The sequence below is a fragment of the Crinia signifera genome, chromosome 2 (assembly GCF_055691185.1).
Source record: "Crinia signifera chromosome 2, ASM5569118v1, whole genome shotgun sequence".
Classification (NCBI taxonomy): domain Eukaryota; kingdom Metazoa; phylum Chordata; class Amphibia; order Anura; family Myobatrachidae; genus Crinia; species Crinia signifera.
The window spans coordinates 337,101,389-337,128,767 of NC_139218.1; the positions used below are offsets into that span (position 1 = coordinate 337,101,389).

Genomic DNA, 27,379 nt, shown 5'->3' on the forward strand with positions numbered 1-27,379 from the left:
CGCACATACCACAAAACACATGCTCAAAGCCGCTAGAATCTTTTTCTCCAGAAGACCGAGAGTAAAGCCCAAACCACATCTTCTGCAGGTCATCAGCAAACTCCTTCTCGCTCGTGTACAGACCTAAGGGGGACACAGTTATCGGTCTCAGGTGTAAGCTTTGCAAACTATTAGAGTGAAGAAAAATGTCGCCCAATTACCAAGACAGTTGTATTTATATTAATTGTTATAATGTAATTGTTACAGTAGATCATTTGCCAGTGGGAATTAATCATGATCTGATTGGTTGATGTACAATACTGCAGGCCTCCATTTGTCCTGGTAACTACCCAGATAGACCAGAAACCCAGTGATAGCTTGGTAGTAGTACTGTAGTTTCCCAAAGGAACTACTCCCTGCAAACAAAAGGCAGAGCCCGGGGAGGTGTTTTCTCCTCCTGGCACTGCCAGTCCAGCCTGCAATTAGCAGTGGGTTTGGGGAAGCCACTCCCCTGCTATAATGGAGTCCAATCTGGCTCTAGGGACTGCAGCTGATGCAAGAACTCTCGGCGGGACACTGCCTTCTGCGGGAGGGACGAGGGAACATCCCCAAAAACTGGGACGTTCCCACGTTTAGCGGGACAGTTGGGAGGTAGGTAAGTGCTCAAGTGCATCACAAATGTAACACATGATTTACCCTTTTGTTGGAAAAATGTATAAAGTTCCTTCATAACTGTTGTCTTCATGATTTCCTGCAAGAACCGCTTCTGCTCCTGAACTTCCTCTGCTGTGGGTGTTTCATCTGTTCCTGTCTTTCTGTCATAATTGTCCAGTAAAGAGATGAACGCGGCAAATGTTGGTCTTTTAAATATCTCCTCATTCACATATTGGTACAATCTGGGGAAGAGAGAAGGTCACATAGATTATGGTTGTATGTACTAGCTACATCAATTATTATTATATTACAGCAGAACTGAATATATTATCAGGTATTTTCAGTATATTCATTTAAAGTTTTCTTTAATCTTTCAAGTCACCATCTAATTATAAGAAGCACGTGTCTAGATATCTGTGTCTAGCTTAGATGGACGGAGAACTCTTATGGTCCCCATACATCATCCGCGGTGATTCTCCGACTCACCGACACAATCTGCCAGCAATGATCGTCAATCTGTCTGTGAATCTGCAAGGTTGAACCTATTAAAAATGCACGAGCCACTGGCCATGCCCCCACAGTAGAGAAAATGGGAGAGTTAGGCCACGCCCTCAAATTTCAGCCCGATTCACGTTTTCTTCAAGTTGGTAGGTATGTAATTAGGTGGCGGAGGGAAATGAGTTCTACCACCTATCCAGGGATACTTTATGCCCTGAAGTTATGAATGATGACAGATAACTCATGAGAAACTCCCAAGAATGATGAGGTATGAATGATGATTTATATTATTTATGTATATACAAGTTTAATAGGTGTCACTGCTGACAGGTCGGCCATACAAAGTTTACAGAAAGTTTTGCTGAAATTAGTCAAAGAAGAAACAGCTGCTGAATTTGCATCTACAGTATGTGCAATATTATACATACAGAGACAAATCTCCTGAAATATACTGTACTATGTAAGGAGAAAAGGCTGTTCAATTACTGACTGTGCACCATACTGAGAATTGGAAAGGCATTTACACAGCAAAAATATTTGCACTAGCTAGTGCCATCTAGTGGACTGTACAGTTTTCTGTCATTTAAAGACTGCAAACTACCGGCATTATGTACAGTATCAACCATCATTGTGACTTTGGAATTATCATAATGCATCATTCTTTCCATGGGGTTATTGAATCCTGATTGCACAGCTGTGAATTCGCAGGCCGAACGGTAATCGAACAACTTGTATGTCGCACGCATGTCTAGGCTTAATCGCTGGCCTTACACAAGTTGATTGACAGGATGCCGGCGTTTGTGAGCGGTAGCCTGTCTTTTTCTGGGATTGTCAGGGAAAACGCAGGTGTGCCCAGGCGTTTTGAAGAGAAGTTGAGTGATATCAGCTCCAGCCCCTAATGGCCTGTTTCTATCGCACCCACAGAGTAGGTCCTGGGCAATGCACAGACTGCACACACTGGAAAATCATTAGACGGGAGCATCCTGCATGTAGATTAGCTGCTAATGACCAATCCGAGTAAGTTTCGCAAGCCATTCACATGGATTTGCAGGCCTGCACAGAGAGGCGGTACACTAATACGGTGCCCATGTTGACCTATGTAGTCATTGACACACAAAAAAACCATGAAAAACTCATGTCAACCATTTTCCATGTCAACATTTTGCTTGTATCGACCTTTTTGACCATGTCGACCTAATGCATGTTGAACTTTTTCCTGTGTTGACCTAGTTACTTTCGACCAAACGACCCACACGATCAGTATTACATTCCTAATAATGCTTGAGGTCAACATTTTTATAATCTGGTCTGATTCAGATGTTTAACCCATGAGTGCCAGCGTCTCTGTGAGAGATGTGCAAAATATCTGCTAAGACTGTCAGCATCCCTCACATTTGTTATATAAATTCAAATAAAAAATGTGTAAAAAAAGATGATATTCCCTATATAAGGTAACATGACAGGTCGTTACGATGAATAGAATTGTTTGCTTGGCAATTTTCACACCAATTCTGACAAATGCACTAGGCATTTTCAAAGGGTTAAAGGTGCGTACACACTAGTCGATTTTGAGATCAACGTAGCGCCCCTTTGTTGTTTTTTTAGCTACTTTGAGCTAAAAATCAACCAGTGTGTATGGGCAGGTGATGAGCTGTGATCGCTGATGCACGCTCCTGCATCATCGTCACCCGCCACCATCCATCGGCCTGTTTTGCAGGAAGAGTGAACAACTTTCCATAGTTTCCTACTATGGAAAGTGGTTCACCCCCTGTGAAAATTGCAGTGCTGTGATTTTCATTACATCATTCAGCATACACAATAATAATGGGCGATTAAAGCCTGCTACCTTTTTTTCTTTGCTTGCCTTCGCAAGATGATTGACAGGAAGTAGGTGCCTGGGGGTGGTAATCGGCAATTTAGTGGGAGTGTTAAGGAAAACACTAGGCATGATGGAAAAAACGCTGGGAATGCCAGGGAAAATGCAGGTGTGCCAAAGCCTGTTAGGGGAAGGTGTGTGACACAGTGGCGGTTTTTACATATGGGCATGCAGCCCCCCCCCCTCCCCCAGGTATAATCCGCCACTGTAGTGCAGCCATGTACAGTCTGTGAGACTGCACTGGCTTCTCTGTGACTGGCACTGACTGCCTATTGGAAGTCCGACCTGCCAGTCACCAAGGTAGTCCCATTGGGAGGTGTGTCCCCCCTCCAGGATGCCTCTCTATGGGCTGGTGAGCGGCAGCCCATAAAATCCAGGGTCTGCACATGAGTAGGACCTACGCCGTTACTGCTCATGCGCTGGTCCCGATGCCTGTCATTTGTATTGTAGATGCACCGGGGGCCAGAAATCATTTGATGGTCGCGGACCATCGAATGATTTCAGAAGCGCTCGCTAATCTAATTCGCTTTTAGGGCGCCCACAGTGAAGAACTGCACATGCGCATATTTGCATATGCTCATGTGCAGATCTACAACATCAAGTAGAATGAGGCCTTTATCAGAGGAAATGTTACTGGCTTCTATAGGACGTAGTAAAGATGAATGAATATATCTATCACCCTGTAAGAACAATAGCATGTTTGCATTTTTGTTACAAATGATCAAAAAACTAAAATACATTGATTTTGTTTTGCAAACAGTATTTTTTGTTATATCTATTTACACAAATTGCTATTCTCTCGATACTTAGGGTCTGATTCCGACCTGTTTGTTCTGCTGCATATTCACAGCACGAGCGATTATCGGAGGACTGCGCATGCGCACAATATGCACAGGCCGTCCGTATGAAGACAGCCAGTGAAGGCAGGGAGTTACATGTCTGTCCCGGTACTTACGGGTCCTCGCTGAGATCCTCGTGGCTTCGGGTATCAGACGCCATTTCTTGCTTGTTTAAAGTAATATCAGAATCTGCAGCTTTGTTTACATCGCACTTATACAACTTCTCAGACATCGCCTTTATCTCTTCATTGCTGATGTCACTTCCTGGAAAAGGGAAAGGAGCTGACTGACATCTAGGAGATTGCTACATATGTATTTACAGCCTAAAGATCCATGATGCATTATAAAGCTAAACACTTACATCAGTGCTGTCTTCTAGGGGCCAGATGGGGAACAGGGGCGATTACAAAGTACTCAGGCCTCTCTGGAGACACGGGTTTGCTGGAACCGCTAGCAGGCCTGTCTGTTTGCAATCCCGTAAGTGGAGATGGGATCGGATCAAACTGTGGACCTTATACAGGTCCATTTGCTCACATGGGAATTTGCATGTGAGCTCAATGTTTTCTAAATCCGCTTGCACATTTGTGCGTATGTGCATGCACCGGGTGGGTGCATCCACAGCGAACAGACTGTATGCTGGGTGAGCGCAACCAACATTGCAGGCCGTAGGTGTGTTTGTGTTGGGGGGGGGGGCGCAGGCCGGTGTACCCGCCCGGCCCGCCGGCAGGCCAGTGACCATCAAAATATGTGTGAGTTTCCCCCCAGCCTGCTAATGAATGTTTATGTAAAACATCAATTCGCAGGCCGTGCGAACGTGCATGGCGTGCGAATGAGGGGCGGGTGGCCTGCTATTCGCAGCACATGTTCTGGTGGTCCCGCAAGGGTGCGAATTAGCATCCTTGTGAGTCAACCAGAATATGGGCCCGTGTCCAAAGCAAATTATGGTGGCAGTCATCATAGGCTAGAATAGAAAAACCAACACCGCCAGCCTGAAAGCATTTATGGTTGCGAACCATCTTTTACTGATACTCATCTCTAGCTGGGGCAGATTTTCCACAACGCAATCTAAGTGCCTGCCTAGGGCCATAAGTCCCAATGGGCAGTCCCAATAAAAATATCCTAGCCATGAGGTCTAAATCCACCTTTATCCCTACCTCTAACTACAGTGGTGCCTCTGACCTGCTCTGCTTACTACAATCTTATAAATCCAGTGTGCTTGTAGCCATGTAGTACTGTACCTTTCAGTTTTTCCCTGACCTGGAATACTGGAATATTTTAACACATTATTCATTCCCATTATCAAACATCCCTCCAGGACATTGGCTGGCACCGAGAAGCGGATACAACCCATCACTCAGTTTCTGCACATACCTCCGTGGTGACTGCTGCTAGCACCATTTTCACCAGCACTGTTTGCACTAGAACCTCCACCACACACGTTATCATAGTCACTGCAGCAGTTGTTGAATTTGCTGCACTTTTTGTTGCAATGACAAGAATCTTTCTTATTATATTTCTGTGCGCATCTTCCCTGGCAGGAGGTTCCTATGTGGGGAGGAAAGAAAAAAAACTGATTAATGAAGACTGCAAACAGCCTATGTTCCCGGGTGCTCTAAAATATCAAAGTCAATTTAAGTAACCCATGCTGACATAAAGCAGGTTATCTTTATAGATGACATCAGAAACTAAAAAGGGCTCCTTTGTTTATTACCTGCAATGTCAACATTCGCACATTGAACCCTCACACTCAATTGAGGGGTTATTCAGAATGGATAGCTAATCAGAGAATTCACAAGTGAAGCAATTATGGAATGACTGCACATGCGCAGTGTTCACATTACATGTGCACAAGCAAAATTGTGACAGAAAATGTGAATGGTTCCTAATCGCTATGCAGCCGCAGTTTGACTGACAGGAAGTCGGTGTTTTGGTGTGGATACATGTCATTTTCTGGATGGGTCTAAAATACGCAGAAGCGGCCAGACATTTTTAAGGTGGATCTCTGCCATCAGCAATGACCACTTCCAGCCCATCACAGATTAGTGGCAGCCTCAGACCTACTCACATTTGCTCAGATGGCAAAGACTCTTCAATGTTCTGGGGAAAAGCAATGGGTGATGGGGAGTAGATTGTGACAGGATAGAGTAGGTAATAGGGAGGTAGAGGGTGATATCCAAAAGGTACAGTAGTGAGTAATGGGGAGGAAGATGGTAATAGGAAAAGGCACGGAGTGATGTGGAGGTAGAGTTGACTTGAAAAGGCAGTGGGTGATGGGGAGGCAGTGGGTGACAAGAAAAGGCACTGCGTGATGGGGAGGCAGTGGGTGACAGGAAAAGGCACTGCGTGATGGGGAGGCAGTGGGTGACAGGAAAAGGCACTGCGTGATGGGGAGGCAGTGGGTGACAGGAAAAGGCACTGGGTGATGGGGAGGCAGTGGGTGACAGGAAAAGGCAGTGGGTGATGGGGAGGCAGTGGTGAACAGAAAGGGATGATAGGAGGGCAGTGGGTGACACAGGGACAAGCACACCGTCCTACACACATGTATGGTGTGACTGTGATATATGTTGAAAGGAGCTGACACATCCAGATTGCAGCAGAGCAGTTAGTAGTCCTCTGACGGTTGGTCTACAATAAGTAGGGTTGAACAGGAGACCCTCCTCAGAAGGCTCCCCCTCCTCAGATGGCAGTGGTATTATGAGGATACTTATAGTATCAAAGCCATAAGTATACAATTTATCACCCTGAGCAAGCTGTACACCATTGTGATATTAGTGATTTGATACTACTATATTTAAAGCTTTGGAGGTAGGTGAAGTCAGACATAATAGGAAATGTAATAGGTGGGCATTGCTCTGAGTATCTCGACGGTTAAAATCCCAACAGGGTCAAAATCCCGAATGGGTCAAAATACCGACAAAGGCAAAATCCTGACAAGGACAAAATCCCGACATTTAAAATCCAGACAAGGTCAAAATAACGACATATAGAATGTACAGGTGAAACAGGTAACATGACTTTCGGTCGACAGGTCGCGAGGTTGACATGGTTTTTTCACTGTTTTTTTACCCAAATGTTGACACAGTAGACATGGATACCGTTGGAAGTGAACCGCAGCCCCTCGCAACGCTCGCTTCGCTTGCAATGCTTCGGGCACACTATTTTATTCTCCCCCATGCCCTAGTGCAGGGGTCTTCAACCCATGGCCTGTGGGCCACGAGTGGCCCGCCGAGTAGTTTTAGGTGGCCCGCCAGCGAATTGCTTTTTTTTTTTTAAATACTGTGCTGATTTAAAAAAAATAAAAATCCTTCCGAGCGCTGTCCCCTTAAAATCCTTCTGCACGCTGTCCCATTAGCAGTGGGACGCGGCGGAGGTGGTTGTGCTGGCTGGGGCGGGCGGGACTGTGGGCGAACATGTGCATTGTGTACTTCCTGACGCCGCGCACCCGTCCCGCCCATGTCCTTTCAGACAGCCGGGAGACTGGAGTGAGTGTGACAACCACCGGCAGCCGTGCACCTGTCCCTGCCTGCTCCTTGGCTGTTAAGACAGCCGACGCCGCCAGCAGCAGCCCTCTGAAGGAGACCTCTGTAAGGGACACTAAGGCAAGTGTCGCAGGAGAGGGTGATGCCGGCTAGCTACCGTGGTGCTGACTAGGGGGGAGGGGGGGGGGCTGGCAGTGCAATGTGGCCCTGTGTATGGGGAGGGTGCTGACCATGGGGGAGGGGGGATGGCAGTGCAATGTGGCCCTGTATAAAGGGAGGGTGCTGACTATGGGGGAGGGGGGGCTGGCAGTGCAATGTGGCCCTGTGTATGGGTAGATTGCTGACTATTGGGGAGGGGGGCTGGCAGTGCAATGTGGCCCTGTGTATGGGGAGGGTGCTGACTATGGGGGAGGGGGGCTGGCAGTGCAATGTGGTGCTGACTAAGGGAGGGCTGGCATGCTGCTCAATGCAGTGCTGACTATGGAGGGAAATACTAGGGAATTTTGTGAGGGACACTACTGTGGCATTTTATGAGGGACACTACTGGTGGCATTTTATGAGGGACACTACTGGTGGCATTTTATGAGGGACACTACTGGTGGCATTTTAGGAGGGACACTACTGGTGGCATTTTGTTAGAGGCACTGCTGGGGGCATAAGCAGGAGTATTGGGGGCCTTATAGTGCAAGGTGCAATGGGCATCATGGTGTGAGGCATAATGTGCAATGGGTGTCACAGTGTGTGGCATAATGTGTAATGGGCATCATGGTGTGAGACATAATGTGCAATGGGCATCCAAGTGTGTGGCATAATGTGCAATGGGCATCCCGGTGTATGGCATAATGTGCAATGGGCATCACGGTGTGTGGCATAATGTGCAATGGGTATCATGGTGTGTGGCATAATGTGTAATGGGCATCATGGTGTAATGGGCCTTCATGTTTATATGTCACTGTGCAGCCTTTAGACAGCCAACTTAAGCGTGGAAGGACAACAACCATTCCTGCGGTAACCAATGTCTGGTCATGCAGGTTGCAAAAGTGAGATGTCAGGTAATTTTTTTCCTGCTAGTTCACACTCTTATCATTAGACCACGCCCCTTATAATTAGGTCACACCCCTTTTTGGGAGCGTGCCTGCGGCGCGCGCAATTTCTTAAATACCAAAATATGTATGGAGGGCTGCATTTTCTTTCTGTTCGTACTGGGGCCCTAATTGTTTAGAAATAGCCCTGGTGCAGACTATATATTGGGGGCAGGGTTTATGTGTATGGGCAGCTGTGCCAACTATCTATGTGGGGGGCTGTGCAGTCTATCTATTAAGAGCTGTGCTAAATACCACAGTAGAGCTTAGTGGCCCTCGGGCTTCGTTGAATTTTTTAATGTGGCCCACACTGTCTTAAAGGTTGAAGACCCCTGCCCTAGTGGATGGTAGGGCATGAAATACGGCCTGTCGGCACATGTGGGGTCAAAAAAACAGTGAAAAAACCCATGTCGACCTCGCGACCTGTCGACCGAAAGTCATGTTGAATGTTTCACCTGTACATTCTATATGTCGGTATTTTGACCTTGTCGGGATTTTAAATGTCGGGATTTTGTCTTTGTCTGCATTTTATATGTTGGGAATTTGACCTTGTCGGGATTTTGTCCTTGTCAGTATTTTGACCCATTCAGGATTTTGACCCTGTCTGGATTTTGACCATCAGTATTTTGACTGCATCCTGTTGAGAACATCAAGGTGCCAGTGAGGAGTTGCAAGAGGGACATGGAGCATTTGGAGGACCAGTGTAAGGAGTGACAGTCAGGTGTGTGTGTGGATAGGCACTAGAGGAAGATCAGCAGGACGGATGTACTGTGAGCGAGGATACAGGCTCCCACACAGCTGTCTACCAATCTGCCATGTTAGGATGCACCCTGCAGTGTTCTCTTCACAAACCTGGACCGGGTAATAATGATGTGCTACTGCATGTAATGTCATTTCATGTAGATTGAAGAGGGATATCGCTACATACAGTATTCAAGAATATAGTATTACCTGATTTGTCAGGGAAAGTTTCTTCTTTTATGTTTGGTGAAACATCTGTTAACAAAAAAAATAGAACATCAGTAAATATTTATGCAACATTGGCAAAATGGGTCCATCCCGGGAGCGACCCGGCATTTGAGACGGTGAAGCTCCCTTCAGCGACCCAGCAATAAGCCGAGTCACTGACGTCACTCGTCATCGGGAGTGTTGGGGAGGAGGAACTGATACTGCCTCCTCCCTATCGTGTAAACGGCCGCTCGAACCGGGTTACCCATTTACACTGCCCAGCAATCGGGGTCCGACCTGGGTAAAACCCTTCTTTTAACCTGTGTCTTGTTGGACTCAGTTTTTCCAAATGGTGCTTTCACATGACCCGGGTCGGACCTGGGTTATTTGTGCGGTGTGAAAGGGTTAATAGTGTATTTGCTGATATTACCTGACCTTGTGCTCCGGTACAGTGCACAAGGGCATTGCATACTATGCAATAACTCTGGCACAGCATTATGGGGGTCAGAAACAATTAGTTTTATTTTGAAAAATAAATCTTATAATTAACCTTTATATACACATGGTGCGGAGCGTGCAGCTGCTATGGGACCAAGAGCTGAAGTAAAGCCCATGTTCCCTGTGTACATGTGTTATATACATTTTTCATCAATAGATGGTGCATAGGGGCCCTTACAAACTTCTGCTTTGGGGCCTTTGACACTGATTACAGATATGCCAGATTGAATTGGACATACACACCAGAGCAATATCGCCAACGATTCCCGAAGAATTCATGGGCAAATGATAGACTGCATTCACACTGAAAAATAGAGTTAATGATTTTGGGCCTGATTCAGAACTGATCGCTCATCTGCAAATTTATAAGGGACTGACAGGAGAAAGCCGCCGCCCAGTCTGAAAGAGAACATACCCTTTGCTAAATTGCAAGAGAATTGAGAATAGATCGGTAATCACCATCCACTCGCAAATCGTGTTGCAATTCATGAACCATTTAATGATTTTTCCAGTCCGTACAAATGTAAGTCTGACCCTTACACAACTCTGCTACTGAGACAGGCTGGAAGTGGTCATCGATGACGTCACAGACCCTCCTCAGAAACATCTGAGCACTCCTGTGTTTTATCCACCGCACCAAGAAAATGTCAGGTTTCCGCCCAGAAATGTTGGCTTCCTGTCAATCAACCTGTGACTACTGGGATCAAACTGTGAATACATAGCAGTAAGAAACATTTGTGGTCCTCAGGGGCATAGCGAGGGCGGAGCCGGTGGAGCACAAGCTCCAGGCGCCGATTGATCACAGGGCGCCAGGAGCCCTGCACTGCCAGCCTGCCTGACCCGCCCGCTCCCCGTTGTGTTGTGTGCCACTGTCTGCCACTATTTTTAATTTAAGTCTCCTGCTGGACCGCGGCGCTCGCCAATAAGTGCTCGCAGTCCAGCAACCAATCAGAAGCATCGGTGGCTGCTGGACTGCGAGCGCCTATTGCTTAGCGCCGCGGTCCAGCGGGAGCCTTGAATTCAAAATAGCAGTGGACAGCTGGAGCAGGGTTGGCCACTGTCATGCAGGCTGGCTTGTGATTTGTTGTGCGGGGATCAGGTGGGCGGCTCTGCAAACAGCAGGGAATGAAGTGCTCCCTGTAGCTGCTGTATCTTCTCGTTTCCTCTCTTTTCTTCAGGGGCCCAGGTGATAGATAGGAGGTAAGCACATTAGCAGCCACTCAGCCCTCCACATTACCCGTGCTTCCTAACTGCTGCTCATACGGGATGGTAGCCGGGGCTGCTATTGCCGTGCTCTGAGTACTGCTGTACATTCCTCAGCAGCAGCAGGGAGGGGGAGGACAGTGGACTGAGGAGAGACAGAGCACTGATCTCTCCCTCTACTTCTGCTGAAAACATATAGTACCTATATCGTAGGTGCAGCAGGCAAAAAGCCCAACTGCACCATATGATCCTTCAGGGGAGGGGAGGGGGGGAGGAGGGGGGTGCGAAACGTGCACGTGCTCCAGGCACCGTGGCACCTACCTACACCACTGGTAGTCCTGCATGCGCCATGAGGCTGGCACGCTTGCGCAGTTATTCTGTAATCAGACAGATAGAATTCATTGGGTATCTGATAAACCTTTGTATACTTTAGGACTGGGTGGATGGTTATTTTCTACAAGTCACAGTGTCCCGGAGAGTGTGTTTTTCCAGCATTTAAATGTGCAAAATTTGTATTGGTAAACACTGGGAGTTTTTCTATTAAAAAACTGTCCTATTAAATCATGGTTGCCGACTTTCTTGCTGTCCTCTCCGGGAGAGGGCAGCCAGCTCAGCATGACAGGGGGGCGTGGCCAAAATCGGGAGCAAATAGGGGTGGTGCTGGGGCGGAGCCACGGCTGGGCTGACCTGTTTTGGGGGTGTGGGTAGAGTGATCATGTCATTTAAGCCCGCCCCCCACCGTGCAATGCCGGTATTTTATACATTGCACTGCGGGGGGCAGGGCTAAAATGACGCAATTGCGTCATTTGACCCACGGACCCCCCCGCCGAGGGGCGGTCTGCTGGTGGTTGCAGGGCAATGCGGGAGGGTTGCCCTCCTTTCTGGGGGGCCGGGAGAGGGACCCGATTTCCGGGGCCCTCCTGGTCATTCCGGGAAGATAGGCAACCCTGTATTAAATACTGGGCTTAAAACAAAATGAAAGGAAATATTTTAAAATATTGGAAATGCTTTAAATGTAGGTGCTAGAATATCCCACTAGGGGGCGCAAGATCACAGCTGTCGGACCACAATGCTGCTGTTATGTTGACAGAAAATAGAATCTTTGATAAGAAATGTCCATGTAAAATACTGCAATAGGTTATAATATATTCATTGGGCAGTATTCAATGAGAAAAATTCTCCGTGTTTTATGGAGAATTTTTGCTTTTTTCGCCCTGGACGGAGCATTTTGCTCTCCAAAAGTGAACCACCCTATTCAATGTGAAATATTCGCCGTCTTTCTAAGTGATTTTCGCCGTCTCTCTCCGTGTAGAAATTCTCCATCTTTTGATGGAGAGCTGGAATGTGAACTTTTAATCTAAAAGGGTTTTTTTTTTAATTTTGGTGTAAAAAAAATCAGGTTTTTTTTTCTGTGAAGGGCAGTGCAGCCAGCAGGGGGCCGGAGCGCTCGAGCCGTTCATTAGATATTCATATATTCACTGCACCCGATGCACGTTCGGGTGCAGTGAATACTGGGTCCCCCGCTGGCTATAGGGGGGGGCAGCCTGTGCTGCCTGGGTCCCGGGGGGGGCCCCTACCCTCCACATATGTTCTGGGGCATCCAGGGAGACTTTAATCTCCCTGGATGCCACCGTCCCACGGCTCCCTGTCAGCTCCCTGCCGCGGACGCTCGTCCGCTGCAGGGGTTAAGACTCGCCGCGAGTGGCGGCGAGTCTTAAATACGTTGAATAGTGGGAGCAGGAGGCTCCGGAACACGGCGAGTGCATGGCGAGAGAAAAAATATCTCGCCATGCACAGCGAATTTTCTACATTGAATACTGCCCATTGTCTTTATATGAGAGTGGATACTGTCACCATATTTCTAGCCAAGAAACAGTAACATACCGTAAGTTATAGTTTTGTATGAAAACATCTGGAAGCACTGACAGACGTATTATTATTGTACATTTTCTGCTCAATACATTTTATTCTGACTTTTGCTTTAAGAAAATGTGATTCTTATTTTAACTTTTTTTTTTTTACATCTATATTTCGCTAGTTCCAAAGCTCACACTTCAAAGTACAACAACGGGCAGATGCACTAAGCTTCAAAAGTAATAACATGGACAGTGATAAACAACCAGCCAATCAGGTCCTACCTGCCATGTCACAGTTTTGTTGGGGCACTCTTACTCAATGTGCCGCCGCTATTTCCGACGGGGGGAAATAGAGGCGGCTCTCTATTCAATGCTGTCTTTAGCGGCGGCATTGATGCGGGATCACAGCAGAACAATAAGCAGGGTTGAACAGGAGACCCTCCTCAGAAGGCTCCCCCTTCTCGGATGGCAGTGGTATTATGAGGATATGTATAGTAGCAAAGCCATAACTATACAATTTAGCACCCTCAGCAAGCTGTACACCATTGGGATATTATGATTTCATGCTACTGTATTTAAAGCTTTGGAGGAAGGTGAAGTCAGACATAATAGGAAATGTAATAGGTGGGCATCGGCCTGAGTATTTACTAAGACATTGGGAGTGAGAGGAGGTAATGATAATGGTAACAGTGGGTATATAATGCTGAGCAGTAGATTATATGGAAATGAGGACGGGGATGTAAAAGGAGAAGGTGTGGTTAAGAACATCAAGGTGCCAGTGAGGAGTTGCAAGAGGGACTTGGAGCATTTGGAGGACCAGTGTAAGGAGTGACAGTCAGGTGTGTGTGTGGATAGGCACTAGAGGAAGATCAGCAGGACGGATGTACTGTGAGCGAGGATACAGGCTCCCACACAGCTGTCTACCAATCTGCCATGTTAGGATGCACCCTGCAGTGTTCTCTTCACAAACCTGGACCGGGTAATAATGATGTGCTACTCCATGTAATGTCATTTCATGTAGATGGAAGAGGGATATCGCTACATACAGTATTCAAGTATATATTATTACCTGATTTGTCAGGGAAGGTTTCTTCTTTTATGTTTGGTGCAACATCTGTTAAGAAAAACAATTGAACATCAGTAAATATTTATGCAACATTGGCAACACGGGTCCATCCCGGGAGCGACCCGGCATTTGATACGGTGAAGCTCCCCTCAGCGACCCAGCAATAAGCCGAGTCATTGACGTCACGAGTCATCGGGAGTGTGGGGGAGGAGGCAGCGCTTGGAGCTGATGCTACCTCCTCCCTATCGTGTAAACGGTCGCTCGAACCGGGTTACCCATTTACACTGCCCAGCAATCCGGGTCCGACCAGGGTAAAACCCTTCTTTTAACCTGGGTCTTGCTGGACTCAGTTCTTCCAAATGGTGCTTTCACATGACCCGGGTCGATCCGGCAACAACCCAGGTCGGACCTGGGTTATTTGTGCGGTGTGAAAGGGGTAATAGTGTATTTGCTGATATTACCTGACCTTGTGCTCCAGTACAGTGCACAAGGGCAGTGCATACTATGTATTAACTCTGGCACAGCATTATGGGGGTCAGAAACAATTAGTTTTATTTTGAAAAATAAATCTTATTATTAACCTTTATATACACAGGGTGCAGAGAATTCAGCTGCTATGGGACCAAGAGCAGAAGTAAAGCCCATGTTCCCTGTGTACATGTGTTATATAAAATTTTCATCACTAGATGGTGCATAGGGGCCCTTAAAAACTTCTGCTTTGGGGCCTATGACACTGATTACAGATATGCCAGATTGAATTGGATATACACACCAGACGATTCACTCCATGAGCAATATCGTCGACGATTCCCAAAGAACTCATGGGCAAATGATATACTGCATTCACACTGAAAAATAGGGCGAGATTTAGTGGGTTGACCGTTTTTGAGAAAATGCGATTTTTTTCTCAAATCGCCCTATATCGCAGTTTTTTTAAATCGTATTTTTGCCGCGAATTCGCATATTTAATGAGATGTGTATTCCGGCATGAAAAGTGCGAGACAGTGCGATATAGGGTGATTTTCGGGATGAAAAGTGCGATTTTTGTAAAATGATTTTGTGATAAAAAAAAAAAATTGGTGTGAGGTCCCCCCTCCTGTACATAACCAGCCCCGGGCTCATTGAGCCGGACCTGGTTCCAAAAATACGGGGGACAAAAAGCATAGGGGTCCCCCGTATTTCTGAAACCAGCCCCGGACTCTTGGACCGGTCCTGGTTCCAAAAATACGGGGGACAAAAAATCTGGGGGTTCCCCGTATTTTGAAACAAGCACCGGGCTACAACAGCCCGCAATGTCATGCCACAGCCGGGGGACACTTTTTACACAAGGTCCCCTGGCCGTACCATGAGCACCGTGGCTGGTCAGCCCTGGAGGAGTGGGGACCCCCCCCCCAATAAAGGGGTCCCCCCCTAGGCTTCACCCGTCCAGGGCTGAAGCCCGGGGCTGTCACTGGCGTCCCTGGCCATTGGACGCCGGCCTGATAGTGTTAAATTCACATTCCTAACATTGCTAAATACAGGAGAACTACAAGTGCCAGCAGACCTCCCCCGCATGCTGGGACTTGGAGAACCACAAGTCCCAGCATGCGGGGAATTAATGGGCCCGCTGGGACTTGTAGTCCACCTGTAAATAGAATGTTAAATAAAAGCACACAAAATGAAAGGAAATGTTTTAAAACATTATTCATTCCCATTTTCAAACATCCCTCCAGGACATTGGCTGACACGAGAAGCGGATACAACCCATCACTCAGTTTCTGCACATACCTCCGTGGCGACTGCTGCTAGCACCATTTTCACCAGCACTGGAGCCTCCACTGTTTGCACTAGAACCTCCACTACACACGTTAGCATAGTCACTGCAGCAGTTGTTGAATTTGCTGCACTTTTTGTTGCAATGACAAGAATCTTTCTTATTATATTTCTGTGTGCATCTTCCCTGGCAGGAGGTTCCTATATAAGGAGGAAAGAAAAATCATATTAATGAAGACTTCAAAAAGATTATGGCCCGGGTGCTCTAAAATATCAAAGTCAATTTAAGTAACCCATAGCAGGTCTTTATCTCTTCACATGCTGACATAAAGCAGGTTATCTTTATAGATGACATCAGAAACTAAGGGCTCCTTTGTTTATTACCTACAATGTCAACATTCGCACATTGAACCCTCACACTCAATTGAGGGGTTATTCAGAATGGATAGCTAATCAGATAATTCACAAGTGGAGCAATTATGGAATGACTTCGCATGCGCAGTGTTCACATTACTTGTGCACAAGCAAAATTGTGACAGAAAATGCGAATGGTTCCTAATCGCTATGCAGCCGCAGTTTGACTGACAGGAAGTCGGTGTTTGGGTGTGGATACATGTCCTTTTCTGGATGAGTCTAAAACACACAGGAGCGGCCAGACATTTTTAAGGTGGATCTCTGACATCAGCAATGACCACTTCCAGCCCGTCACAGATTAGTGGCAGTCTCAGACCTACTCACATTTGCTCAGATGGCAAAGACTCTTCAATGTTCTGGGGAAAAGCAGTGGGTGATGGGGAGTAGATGGTGACAGGAAAGAGTAGGTAATACCGAGGTAGAGGGTGATATCCAAAAGATACAGTAGTGAGTAATGGGGAGGAAGATGGTAATAGGAAAAGGCATGGAGTGATGTGGAGGTAGAGTTGACATGAAAAGGCAGTGGGTGATGGGGAGTTAGTGTATAACAGGAAAAGGCAGTGTGTGATGGGGAGGTAGTGGATAACAGGAAAAGGCAGTGGGTGATAGGGAGGTAGTGGATGACAGGAAAAGGCAGTGGGTGATGGGGAGGTAAAGGGTGACAGGAACAAGCAGTGGGTGATGAAGAGGTAGATGGTGACAGGATGGGATGAGGAGGGGGGGCAGTGGGTGACACAGGGACAAGCACATAGTCTTGAACACAAGTATGTATGGTGCGACTGTGATAAATGTTGAAAGGAGCTGACACATCCAGATTGCAGAGCAGTTGGTAGTCCTCTGACAGTTGGTCTACAATAAGCAGGGGTAAACAGGAGACCCTCCTCAGAAGGCTCCCCCTCCTTGAATGGCAGTGGTACTATGAGGATATGTATAGTAGCAAAGCCGTAACTTTACCATTTAGCCCCCTGAGCAAGCTGTACATCATTGTGATATTAGTGATTTGATGCTACTGTATTGCTTTGGAGGTAGTTGAGGTCAGACATAATAGGAAATGTAATGGGTGGGCATTGGCCTGAGAATTTACTAAGCAAACTGGGAATTTACTTAGAAATTGGGAGTGAGAGGAGGTAATGATAATAGAATTTGACATAGAATTTGACGGCAGATAAGAACCACTTGGCCCATCTAGTCTGCCCCTTTTAGGTAACAGTGGGTATATATGTTGAACTGTAGATTATATGAAGATGAGGACAGGGATGTAAAAGGAGAAGGTGTTGTTGAGGACATTGAGGTGGGGAGGGACATGGAGCATACGGAGGACCAGTGTAAGGAGTGACAGTCAGGTGTGTGTGTGGATAGGCCCTAGAGGAAGATCAGCAGGACGGATGTACTGTGAGTGAGGATACAGCCCCACAGCTGTTAGGATGCACAGGTGCCCACACCCTCCAGTGTTCTCTTCACAACCCTGGGCCTGGTAATAATGATGTGCTACTGCATGTAATTCCATTTCATGTAGATGGAAGAGGGATATCGCTACATACAGTATTCAAGTATATATTATTACCTGATTTGTCAGCGAAAGTTTCTTCTTTTATGTTTGGTCTGACATCTGTTAACAAAAAAAACAAAACAGAACATCAGTAAATATTTATGCAACATTGGCAACCTTTTATGTAACCTAACTTATTTCACATGCAAATGCTGGGAGCACCCCAGATTTGGACACGGGTCCATCCCAGGAGCGACCCAGTATTTGCGAGGTGAAGCTCCCCTCAGCGATCCGGTAATAAGCCGAGTCACTGACGTCACGCGTCATCGGGCGGGCAGGGGAGGAGGCAGCGCTCGGAGCTGATGCTGCCTCCTCACTATAGTGTAAATGGTACCCCGGTCACTCCTGGTCCGACCCAGGTAAAATCCTTCTTTTAACCCGGGGCTTGCTGGACTCAGGTTTTTCCAAATGGTGCTTCACACAACCCTGGTCAATCCGGCAACAACCCGGGTCGGTACATAGGGGTCCTTACAAACTTCTGATTTGGGGCCTATGACACTGATTCCAGATATGCCAGATTGAATTGGACTTAAGCACTATACACACTACACCAGGAGTGCTCAAACTATTTTGCTCTGGGACCCCATCAGACAATAAAAATGATTACAGGACCCCAGCAAGTTACTACTGAATGGCCGCCACATGTGTGGTCAGTGAAGTGAAGTGACCACTTTTGTGACAGGGAGGCAGTGGGTAATGGGGGGTTGGAAGAGGGTGATAGGGGGATGGAAGAGTGAAGCAGTCAGTGTTTACTTAATGAGTTATACCCTGTCCCCCTCCACAGACACATTAGCCTCATGATCAGCAACATAGAGTCGTGACCCCATGCTGAGGTGATCGGGACCCACTTTGGGGTCAGGACCCACAGTTTGAGAACCGCTGCACTAGACGATTCGCTCCATGAGCAATAGACTGCATTCACACTGAAAAATAGAGTTAATGATATTGGGCCTGATTCAGAACTGATCACTCATCTGCAAATTTAAATGGGACTGAAAGGAAAAAGCCGCCACCCAGTCTGAAAGAGAACACACCCTTTGCTAAATTGTAAGAGAATTGAGAATAGATCGCTAATCACATCCACTCGCAAATCATGTTGCAATTCATGAACCATTAAATGAGTTTTCCAGTCCGTACAAATGTAAGTCTGACCCTTACACAACTCTGCTACTGAGACAGGCTGGAAGTGGTCATCGATGACGTCACAGACCATCCTCAGAAATGTCTGAGCACTCCTGTGTTTTTTCCACCACACCAGGAAAATGTCAGGTTTCCGCCCAGAAACGTTGGCTTCCTGTCAATCAAACTGTGACTACTGGGATCAAACTGCGAATACATAGCAGTCAGAAACATCTGTGGTTCTAGCGCAGTCTGTAATCAGACAGATAGAATTCATTGGGTATCTGATAAACCTTTGTATACTATAGGACTGGGTGGATTAAGGGGTTTATTTCTACAAGTCACAGTGTTCCGGAGAGTGTGTTTTCCCAGCATTTAAATGTGCAAAGTTTTTCTTGGTAAACACTGGGTGTTTTTCTATTAAACAAATTGTCCTATTAAATACTGGGCTTAAAACATAACGAAAGGAAGTATTTTAAACTATTGGAAATGCTTTTAATGTAGGTGCTAGAATGTCCCACTAGGGGGCGCAAGGTTTCTATCACAGCTGTCGGACCACAATGCTGCTGTTATGTTGACAGAAAATAGAATCTTTGATAAGAAATGTCCATGTAAAATAATGCAATAGGTTAATAATATATTCATTGTCTTTATATGAGAGTGGTTACTGTCACCATATTTCTAGCCAAGAAACAGTAACATACAGTAAGTTATAGTTTTGTATGAAAACATCTGGAAACAATGACAGACGTATTATTATTGTACATTTTCTGCTCAATACATTTTTTTCTGACTTTTGCTTTAAGAAAATGTGATTCTTATTTTAACTTTTATTTTTACATCTATAATTCGCTAGTTCCAAAGCTCACACTTCAAAGTACAACAATGGGCAGATGCACTAAGCTTCAAAAGTGATAACATGGAGCGTGATAAACAACCAGCCAATCAGCTCCTACCTGCCATGTCACAGACTGTGTTTTTGTTGGGGCACTCTTAGGGGGGTATTCAATGTGCCGCCGCTATTTCCGACGTGGGAAATAGCGGCGGCTCCCTATTCAATGCTGTCTTTAGCGACAGCATTGAAACGGTATCACGGCAGAACAGGCCCAACTTTAGAAACTGTCAGGCCCGTTCTGCCGATAACGCCCATAGATTGTCATGACCCCGGCCGCAGATCGCCAATCCACGGCCGTTTTCGTGGCCACGCCCCCTTTGCGCCGATCGGCAGGCGGGACATTGAATCCCACCTGTCGTTCAGCTGTCGGGCTGACCGCAAATGGGCCAGAATCATGGCTGTCGGCCGGGATCGACAGCCATGATCCTACATTCTCATGGGAAAGTTATCCTTATGGGATAAAGAGTTATACACAATGCCGATATTTATGGCGTTGAGCGATTATCATTAAACTGCGCATATATCTAGTGCGCACAGGGCATTCGCCAAGGTACCTGAGCAATGTTGTTCGCAGTCTGGACTTAATAGTAAAGTCATACTGACAGTCAGGGAATGTTTGGGGAAGGTAATGGATGGGCCCCGACTGTTTTTGTGCCGTGCCCCAGCCTGCACCTGTGATCCTGTCGCAGTGACAGGGGCTCCTGTGTATCACTTCTCGCAGCCATTCTACATGACCATAGAGATATTCAGATGCTGATTAATGAAGCACCTGTGACTGAAGCTGCGTCTGTGTACGCATCTGCTACGATTACATTGCCACCTGTGGGAGTCTCACTACAGATCCTGGCAGCTGTGACATTTGCATATTTTCGCACAGTACCTGCCTACAATACGCAGCTGTGGTGGCATTAGCGTATATCTCATAATCTTGAACATTATACAGATCTGTGCAAAGGTGTCAAATAAATGGCAATTTAGAGAAGGGAAGATAAAATGATGCATGGACTGCGGAAATACTGTATAGTGCAGATTGGATGCAGTCATCAGACCTTACATTTGCCAGGGCCTTTACCCAGTCATGGCAAGATGGTGTTTGTGCCATCAGCACTAACTCTATAAGACTGACTTGTTCTCCTTACCACCTACAAGGCGGGATGGCAAGCAGCATGGGATCGAGATGCTGATTCTATGGGCATGACAGTCTGCCAATGTGGAAACAGATCACTGAGGTAAGGGGATCAGGTTGAAGGGGCAGTACTGGAGGTACAATAAGGACATTCATTTCAGCCACCTAAAATACTGATTGGTAATGTTTGTTGATATACATACAATAGCCAACCTACAAGTTGGAGTATCCTTGCCACAGTATAATTTAAATGTAGATAAATTGGGCTGTGCCCAAAATCGACCTACTGTAGGTGTTCTCTATATTTAAAAGAACTGCGGGTCAGGACAGAGACCACAAGTGTTAGTATACCTTTCCCAAAAACCGGACACAACGCTGTGCTGTCCATACTGTCCATAACGCGTCACTTTCCCCAATCTGCCTATACAATTCCGTGGGTATGCACCTGACAGCGTTTTGCAAGAGTGAGATTCACCACTTCTCTGAAGGCTGATATATAATATACCATGCTAACCACTGGCCTGTTTGTGCCCCAGAATCAGAGCTTCTGTTGCATTTCCAACATCTAATAGGGATGGGCATTACAATGCAGCATTCATAAAGAAGAATCTAGATATTTTATACATACACATATATATATATATATATATAATTATACACACAGTATATATACGAACAACATAACATTAATGTGAGCACCAGTGACTGTCTGCCCCATCAGCTGCTACATAATAGCTCTCGGCAGAGTTTATTATATAGGATATACAAGAACAAATTATTACCTGGTGATTCATGTTCAGTAACCTCATTTAATTCAGGATCAATATCTGTTTAAGAAAACAAATACAGTGAAAATGAATAAACATATAATATTGCCAGCTGCTATGTAATATTCTGCCTATACATAAACAAGTCGTACCTCCCAACTTTTAGAATTTCAATAGCAGGATCAACCGCACCGGAGTTGAGTCAACTCTCATAAAAAGGGGTGGGAGTACGAAGGAAGAGGCGGGGCCACTGGGGGAAGGGGCTGATAGGTGATACCCCTATTTACATCAGCACTGAGTAGATGCCAAAATCCCGACCGACGAAATCCCGACAAGGGGGGGGCGTGGATCCCCCCCCCCCTGCGGGCTCTCTGCACTCGCCATGCAGCGGGCCCGGTGCTTTGCTACGCTCGGCACGCTAATTTATTCTCCCTTTATGGGTGCATCCCGTAATAAGGGGAGTAGTGTGGACAGTAAAAGTGTGAGTATGTGGTGTAAGTGTGGGGCGGAACACTGTATGCATCCAAGGCTTGTAGCTTTGCAAGGATTCGCATAACTACAACCCACTCTGAATCAGGCCCCTAAAGTGGTAATAAAGGCAAAATCAACCTACAGTACTGTAGTGCCAGCAATTCTCGGGCAATTATAGCAAGTATAAGAAGATCTTCAATAGCTGTAGTGATCTTAAATGTGAAAACTCAGACAGGGTCTACTAAAATGCTGCGTGGGCTGCATAGCAAAACTTGTCTGTAAAGGTTACAAGAGATCATCTCATACACAGTGCTACGAGAGACGGGGAAGAGGCGGCAGAAGCACTGACATGCTGTAAGCAGTATTATTGTATTTTTAAATCACAGTTTTGAGAAGAAAATGACACTCACTTATCGAAACCAGTTAGACATAGTGCAAGCTGAATATAACTGTATATGGAAAACAGTCACTATAACTGTGCCATTGATTCCGAATAAAGACATATTAATTAAGCATAACAGTTGTCATTTCTTCAACTATTTTATTATTTTCGTCAATGCAAAAACATCTAGACAATTAAACCAGGGTTGCCGACTTTTAAAAGCTCCTCTACGGGAGAAGCGACTTTCAGCAGGAGCTCGTGGGCGTGGCTTAAACATGACACCATTAAGCCCCGCCCCATGAAGGAAAGTTACTTAGTTTACCTATGATGCGATTATGATGCTTTAGCCCCGCCCCCTCCACGGAGAACTGCAAACATAAGGTAATTTAAACGCCGCAGTCAGGGGGGGCGCAATCAGAGGGGGGAGCGGGGGTCCCCCAGAATCCGGGAGGGTTGGCCACCTTTCCGGGGGGCCGGGAGGGTGACACGATTTTCGGGACCCTCCCGGCCATTCCGGGAGGGTAGGCAACCCTGAATAAAACAAGGAAAAACTCCAAATCGCTGGCCGTTAGCTCAAAATTGACCAGTGTGTATGGGCCTTAAGAGAGAAAAAAGGAGAAAGAGCGGGAAGAAGGAGAGAGGGAAAGAGAAAGGATCAGAAAATAAAAAGGTCAAACCATCTGTTTTGCAGTGTCTGATTACCGTAACGTTTTGTGTACTTACCCTCAAGTATAATAGTAACATACAAAATACCCTTCAATTCAAGGTGGGCCTCCTATTTGATTTCTGTAAACCCTTCGGTCTATGGGGGTTATTCTGATTTAATCGGTCCCCGCGCGTTCACATGGGGGGCCGAGTTTTAGCATCTGCGCATGTGCAGTTATTCTCATGTGCAGACTCTTATTGCGGGCAGGCAAAGCGAACTGCATGTTTGCCGTCCCACTCACACCTAACAGTGAGGGTGGGGGGTGGCGGTGGGGGCACAGCCCATGGGACAGCCCAGCATTTCATAGGTGTTCTCATGAAAACGCTGGGCGTTCCTATTGTAATGGCCCAGTGACGAGGGGGCGGGCAGCTGATGTCAGTGGATTTCAGCTGCCCACCTGCTTCCCAGACAGGGCGCTCGGAGATCTGAGACACCACAGAGGTGTCTGAGATCTGCCAGCGCTGGAGAAACATTCGATGGTCGCCAATCGTGTCATGAAAAGGGGGGGGGGGTGGCATTTGGTGGGCTGGGAAATGTGCAGCCTCGCGAGTCAACCAGAATAAGGTCGGTCCTATATGTGCAGCTGTAGCCATGTACTGTACCAACAGAGCAAAGTAGGGAACCGGCATAAAAGGGGGGAGCTCTACAGAATGCTGGTCAGAGGCAATCTCAAGGGACAGACCCACCAATGGGAAGCTGTGGGTAAGCAGCAGACAGCGAGGGGTCAGGCCAGCCCAGCAGGCAACAGCACCAGTGTGGGTGCGGCAGCCAATCATCCAGGAGTCCAGAAAATCAGACTGCAGCTTTTGGATGGAGGAGCTCAGTGGGCCCCTGGACACTTGCCAATCTACCACCATGTAGTTACGCCACTGCATCTCATAATATTTACCACATTTGAATATTACTACAACAAATGCTGATATTTTAGCCAATACTTAGAATTTTACTATACATATAACAAATAATTATGTCTTACAGTTGCAAATGGAGTAATCCTTGCAGCAGTCGCCGAATCTTTCACACTGAGAGTTGCACTGGCAGCTATACGCCTTGTTTAGCTTCTTTCCACAGCGATTCTTACAGGAATCCTCACATTCTGCAGAAGAAAAAACATAACAATCCGTCATTATATTAATCTGGAGATGGTGTAGAAGTGCGGTAGCTGGACATTGGGTCGACAGCAAGTAGGTCGACAAAGATTTTAGGCCGTCGACATGCATTTAGGTCGACATGCATTAAGGTTGACATGCAATAAGGTCGACGGGGTAATTAGGTCAATACAAGCATTAGGTCGACATGGGGTTTTTCCCTTTTTTTGGAGCTGACATGTGCCGACAGGTGGTACCTCATGCCCTACCAGGGCTTGGTGGGAGAATAAAATAGTGTGCCCAAAGCATGGTGAGCGTAGCGAGCCACGCAAGGGGACGCGGTGCTACGTTTTAGGTTCCATGTCGACTGTGTCGACATCCGGGTCAAAAAATTTGAAAAACCCAATGTGAACCTTTCGACTGTCGACCTTCCCCATGTCGAATTAATGCTTGTGTCGACCTAATGACCCTGTTGACCTTCCTGCATGTTGACCTTAATGCATGTCGACCTAATGGTATCGACCCAATGTCCCATACCCAGAAGTGCTTGTCCCAGAAAAAAATAACTTTGGGCTGTTTGAAATACCACCTGTCAGCACATGTCGGCTCAAAAAACACTGAGAAACTCATGTCAACCTTTAGACTTTTACCCTTCCCATTGTCGACCTAATGCTTGTGTCAACCTTCCAACCAATGCGTGTTGATCTATATCATGTGTCAACCTATGCCTTGCCAACCTCCAGTGATTGACCTATTGCATGTTGATCTAAATTGGGTGGATTTAGTGACCCTCGATCATACAGTACTGTTCTGCTTTCCAGTACGAGGCTGTCACCTACAGTACTCCCCAAAATCCTCTATGCTACATATTGGTGAATACATCATTTAATGTTTCCAAAAATACTAAGACCTTTCTTATTAATTCTATTTTGTTTGAAAATGAATTAACAAGACACTAATTTGTTAATCTAATAAACATTATCCTGTCACTGTAATGTCTATCATTCTGCACGTTGTTATGTGATAATAATGTACTCAAGCAGAAGCCCAAACCTATTACACCTCTGTGCTGCAGGGGGATGAGAAACACTGCTGCGCGAACCAAGGGGAAAATAGGCTTCTGTGAGACCTCAGGCCCCATCTGCACGAACAGCTGGACAGACACTTCTGGGGTCTGTGCCGTTAATGCAATATAGGGCAGCGCTGAGTAAGTCCTCACAGGACACAGCTCTGTGTTTGGCAATAAGCCCTCATACAATGTATTCTCTGCGAGTCTACCTGGGATTGTCAGGCCAGCACCTGTGCAGAGCACGTTTGCTTAGACCTTTAAGGGAACGCAATTACTAAGCTAATAAGCATGCAATTACATTCTGGTTCTGCCCTACATCTACTACATAATTACAAACCCTATGTTTACTCTATAATTGTTGTTACAGTATATAGACAATTATTGTTGACCTACTTTAATTAGGTTGATCATGTTTTATTGTTTATATAGAATCAGTTGAAGTTTTAAGGGGCGTTATTAAAAATAATAGAAATATATAGAAATGATTATAATAATAGGCTTACTAAAGGACTATAAGCCTTTAGTGAAGTGTATTCACTAAAAAGATGTGCCTCCCATTTATCAACGACTTTTAGTTATTTAAAACTGTGTGTGATAAATGGTGCTCCAGTCAATCAGCTCCCAACTGCCATTTTTCAAAAACATGGTAGGAGCTGATTGGCTGGAGCACCATTTTTCATACGCTATTTTTTAAATAGCCAAAACTTGTGGATAAATGAGTCCCTATTTTTTATTATGTTATATTCTTCTAGAATATATATATATATATATATATATATATATATATATATACATATAGTCGATGGAGTCGGCCCGGCACTCTCCCTCTGGGGCAACTGCCCGGGTGCCTTCTGGAACTTAAGGATAGTGATACGAAAGAAGACAGCTGCTGTCTTCTTTCGTATCACTATATATACATATATATATATATATATATATATATATATATATATATATATATATATATATATAAATAGAGGTCGGGTCCGGCACTCGGATAAATAGCAACGACCGGGGTGCCCTCCCAAGGGGATGTATAACATATGAGTATCAAAAGACACAGAGGGGGCGGCACTCCAACGGAATTCAATGCGAAATGAAACACAGAGCCACGATGTGGTGATCTAACGTTTCGGCAACTTAATGCCTTTATCAAAGATGTTGTCACAATCCTGCCAGAACTCAGTGTGTTTGTCCTGTCTTACCTGCCTGTCAGTCTTGTTTCTCAGCCTGCTGCAGCAAGATCTGAGTATTTGCTTGTAACGAGCACCTGGGTGATTCTGATTCAGCCATTAACTCTGTGGTTACCACTTGAAAGATACAAGTTGCCTGTTGGCCTCATCCAGAGACTGTTCCAGGTGTGGCCATTCCCAATCACCCGGATGGCCAATCAGTGCTGCTCTGAGGGGTTATCCTCCCAGCCCTGCATAGACACTTTGCTTTTGCATTGTTGTCAATAACTTGGAAGGAAGCTTCAGCTTGTGTTCCTGCTTAAGCTCTGTGGTATTCCAGTTACCCAGCATTTGTATCCTGCTTCCAAGCATTCCTACACCTGTGAGCTTCCAAGACCCTGCACCAGCATTCCTACACCTGTGTGCTTCCAAGACCCTGCTCAAGCATTCCTACACCTGTGTGCTTCCAAGACCCTGCTCCAGCATTCCTACACCTGTGTGCTTCCAAGACCCTGCACCAGTGTTCCTACACCTGTGTGCCTTCAAGACCCTGCACCAGTGTTCCTACACCTGTATGCCTTCAAGACCCTGCACCAGTGTTCCTACACCTGTGTGCCTTCAAGACCCTGCACCAGTGTTCACCTGTTCCTGCATTACAAGTACCTGCACCAGTGTTACCCTGTACCTATATCCAGTACCTGCTTCCTGTCCCAGCACCTGTGTTCCCGAGTCGCCTGCACCTGTGTTCCCGAGTCGCCTGCACCTGTGCTTCCAGTTACCTGCACCTGTGCTTCCAAGTTATCTGCACCTGTGTTCATCTGTGCCAGTGTTCATCCGTACCTGTGCTTCCGATTTACCTGCACCTGTGCTTCCAGTTACCTGCACCTGTGC

General features: G+C 46.2%; 1 protein-coding gene across 1 annotated transcript in view; it reads right to left on the minus strand.

The window, feature by feature from the left end:
- ENDOU (endonuclease, poly(U) specific) overlaps positions 1 to 27,379 on the minus strand; it is a 47,432-nt gene that overhangs the window by 11,439 nt on the left and 8,614 nt on the right. The window contains exons 2-11 of the mRNA XM_083171255.1: positions 24,136 to 24,255; positions 21,616 to 21,660; positions 17,709 to 17,753; positions 15,746 to 15,931; positions 13,982 to 14,026; positions 9,359 to 9,403; positions 5,218 to 5,391; positions 3,963 to 4,110; positions 676 to 875; positions 10 to 123 (exon numbers count right to left, since the gene is read on the minus strand). Coding sequence (XP_083027381.1) covers positions 10 to 123; positions 676 to 875; positions 3,963 to 4,110; positions 5,218 to 5,391; positions 9,359 to 9,403; positions 13,982 to 14,026; positions 15,746 to 15,931; positions 17,709 to 17,753; positions 21,616 to 21,660; positions 24,136 to 24,255 — 1,122 coding nt within the window. The remainder of the gene's footprint in view (positions 1 to 9; positions 124 to 675; positions 876 to 3,962; positions 4,111 to 5,217; positions 5,392 to 9,358; positions 9,404 to 13,981; positions 14,027 to 15,745; positions 15,932 to 17,708; positions 17,754 to 21,615; positions 21,661 to 24,135; positions 24,256 to 27,379) is intronic.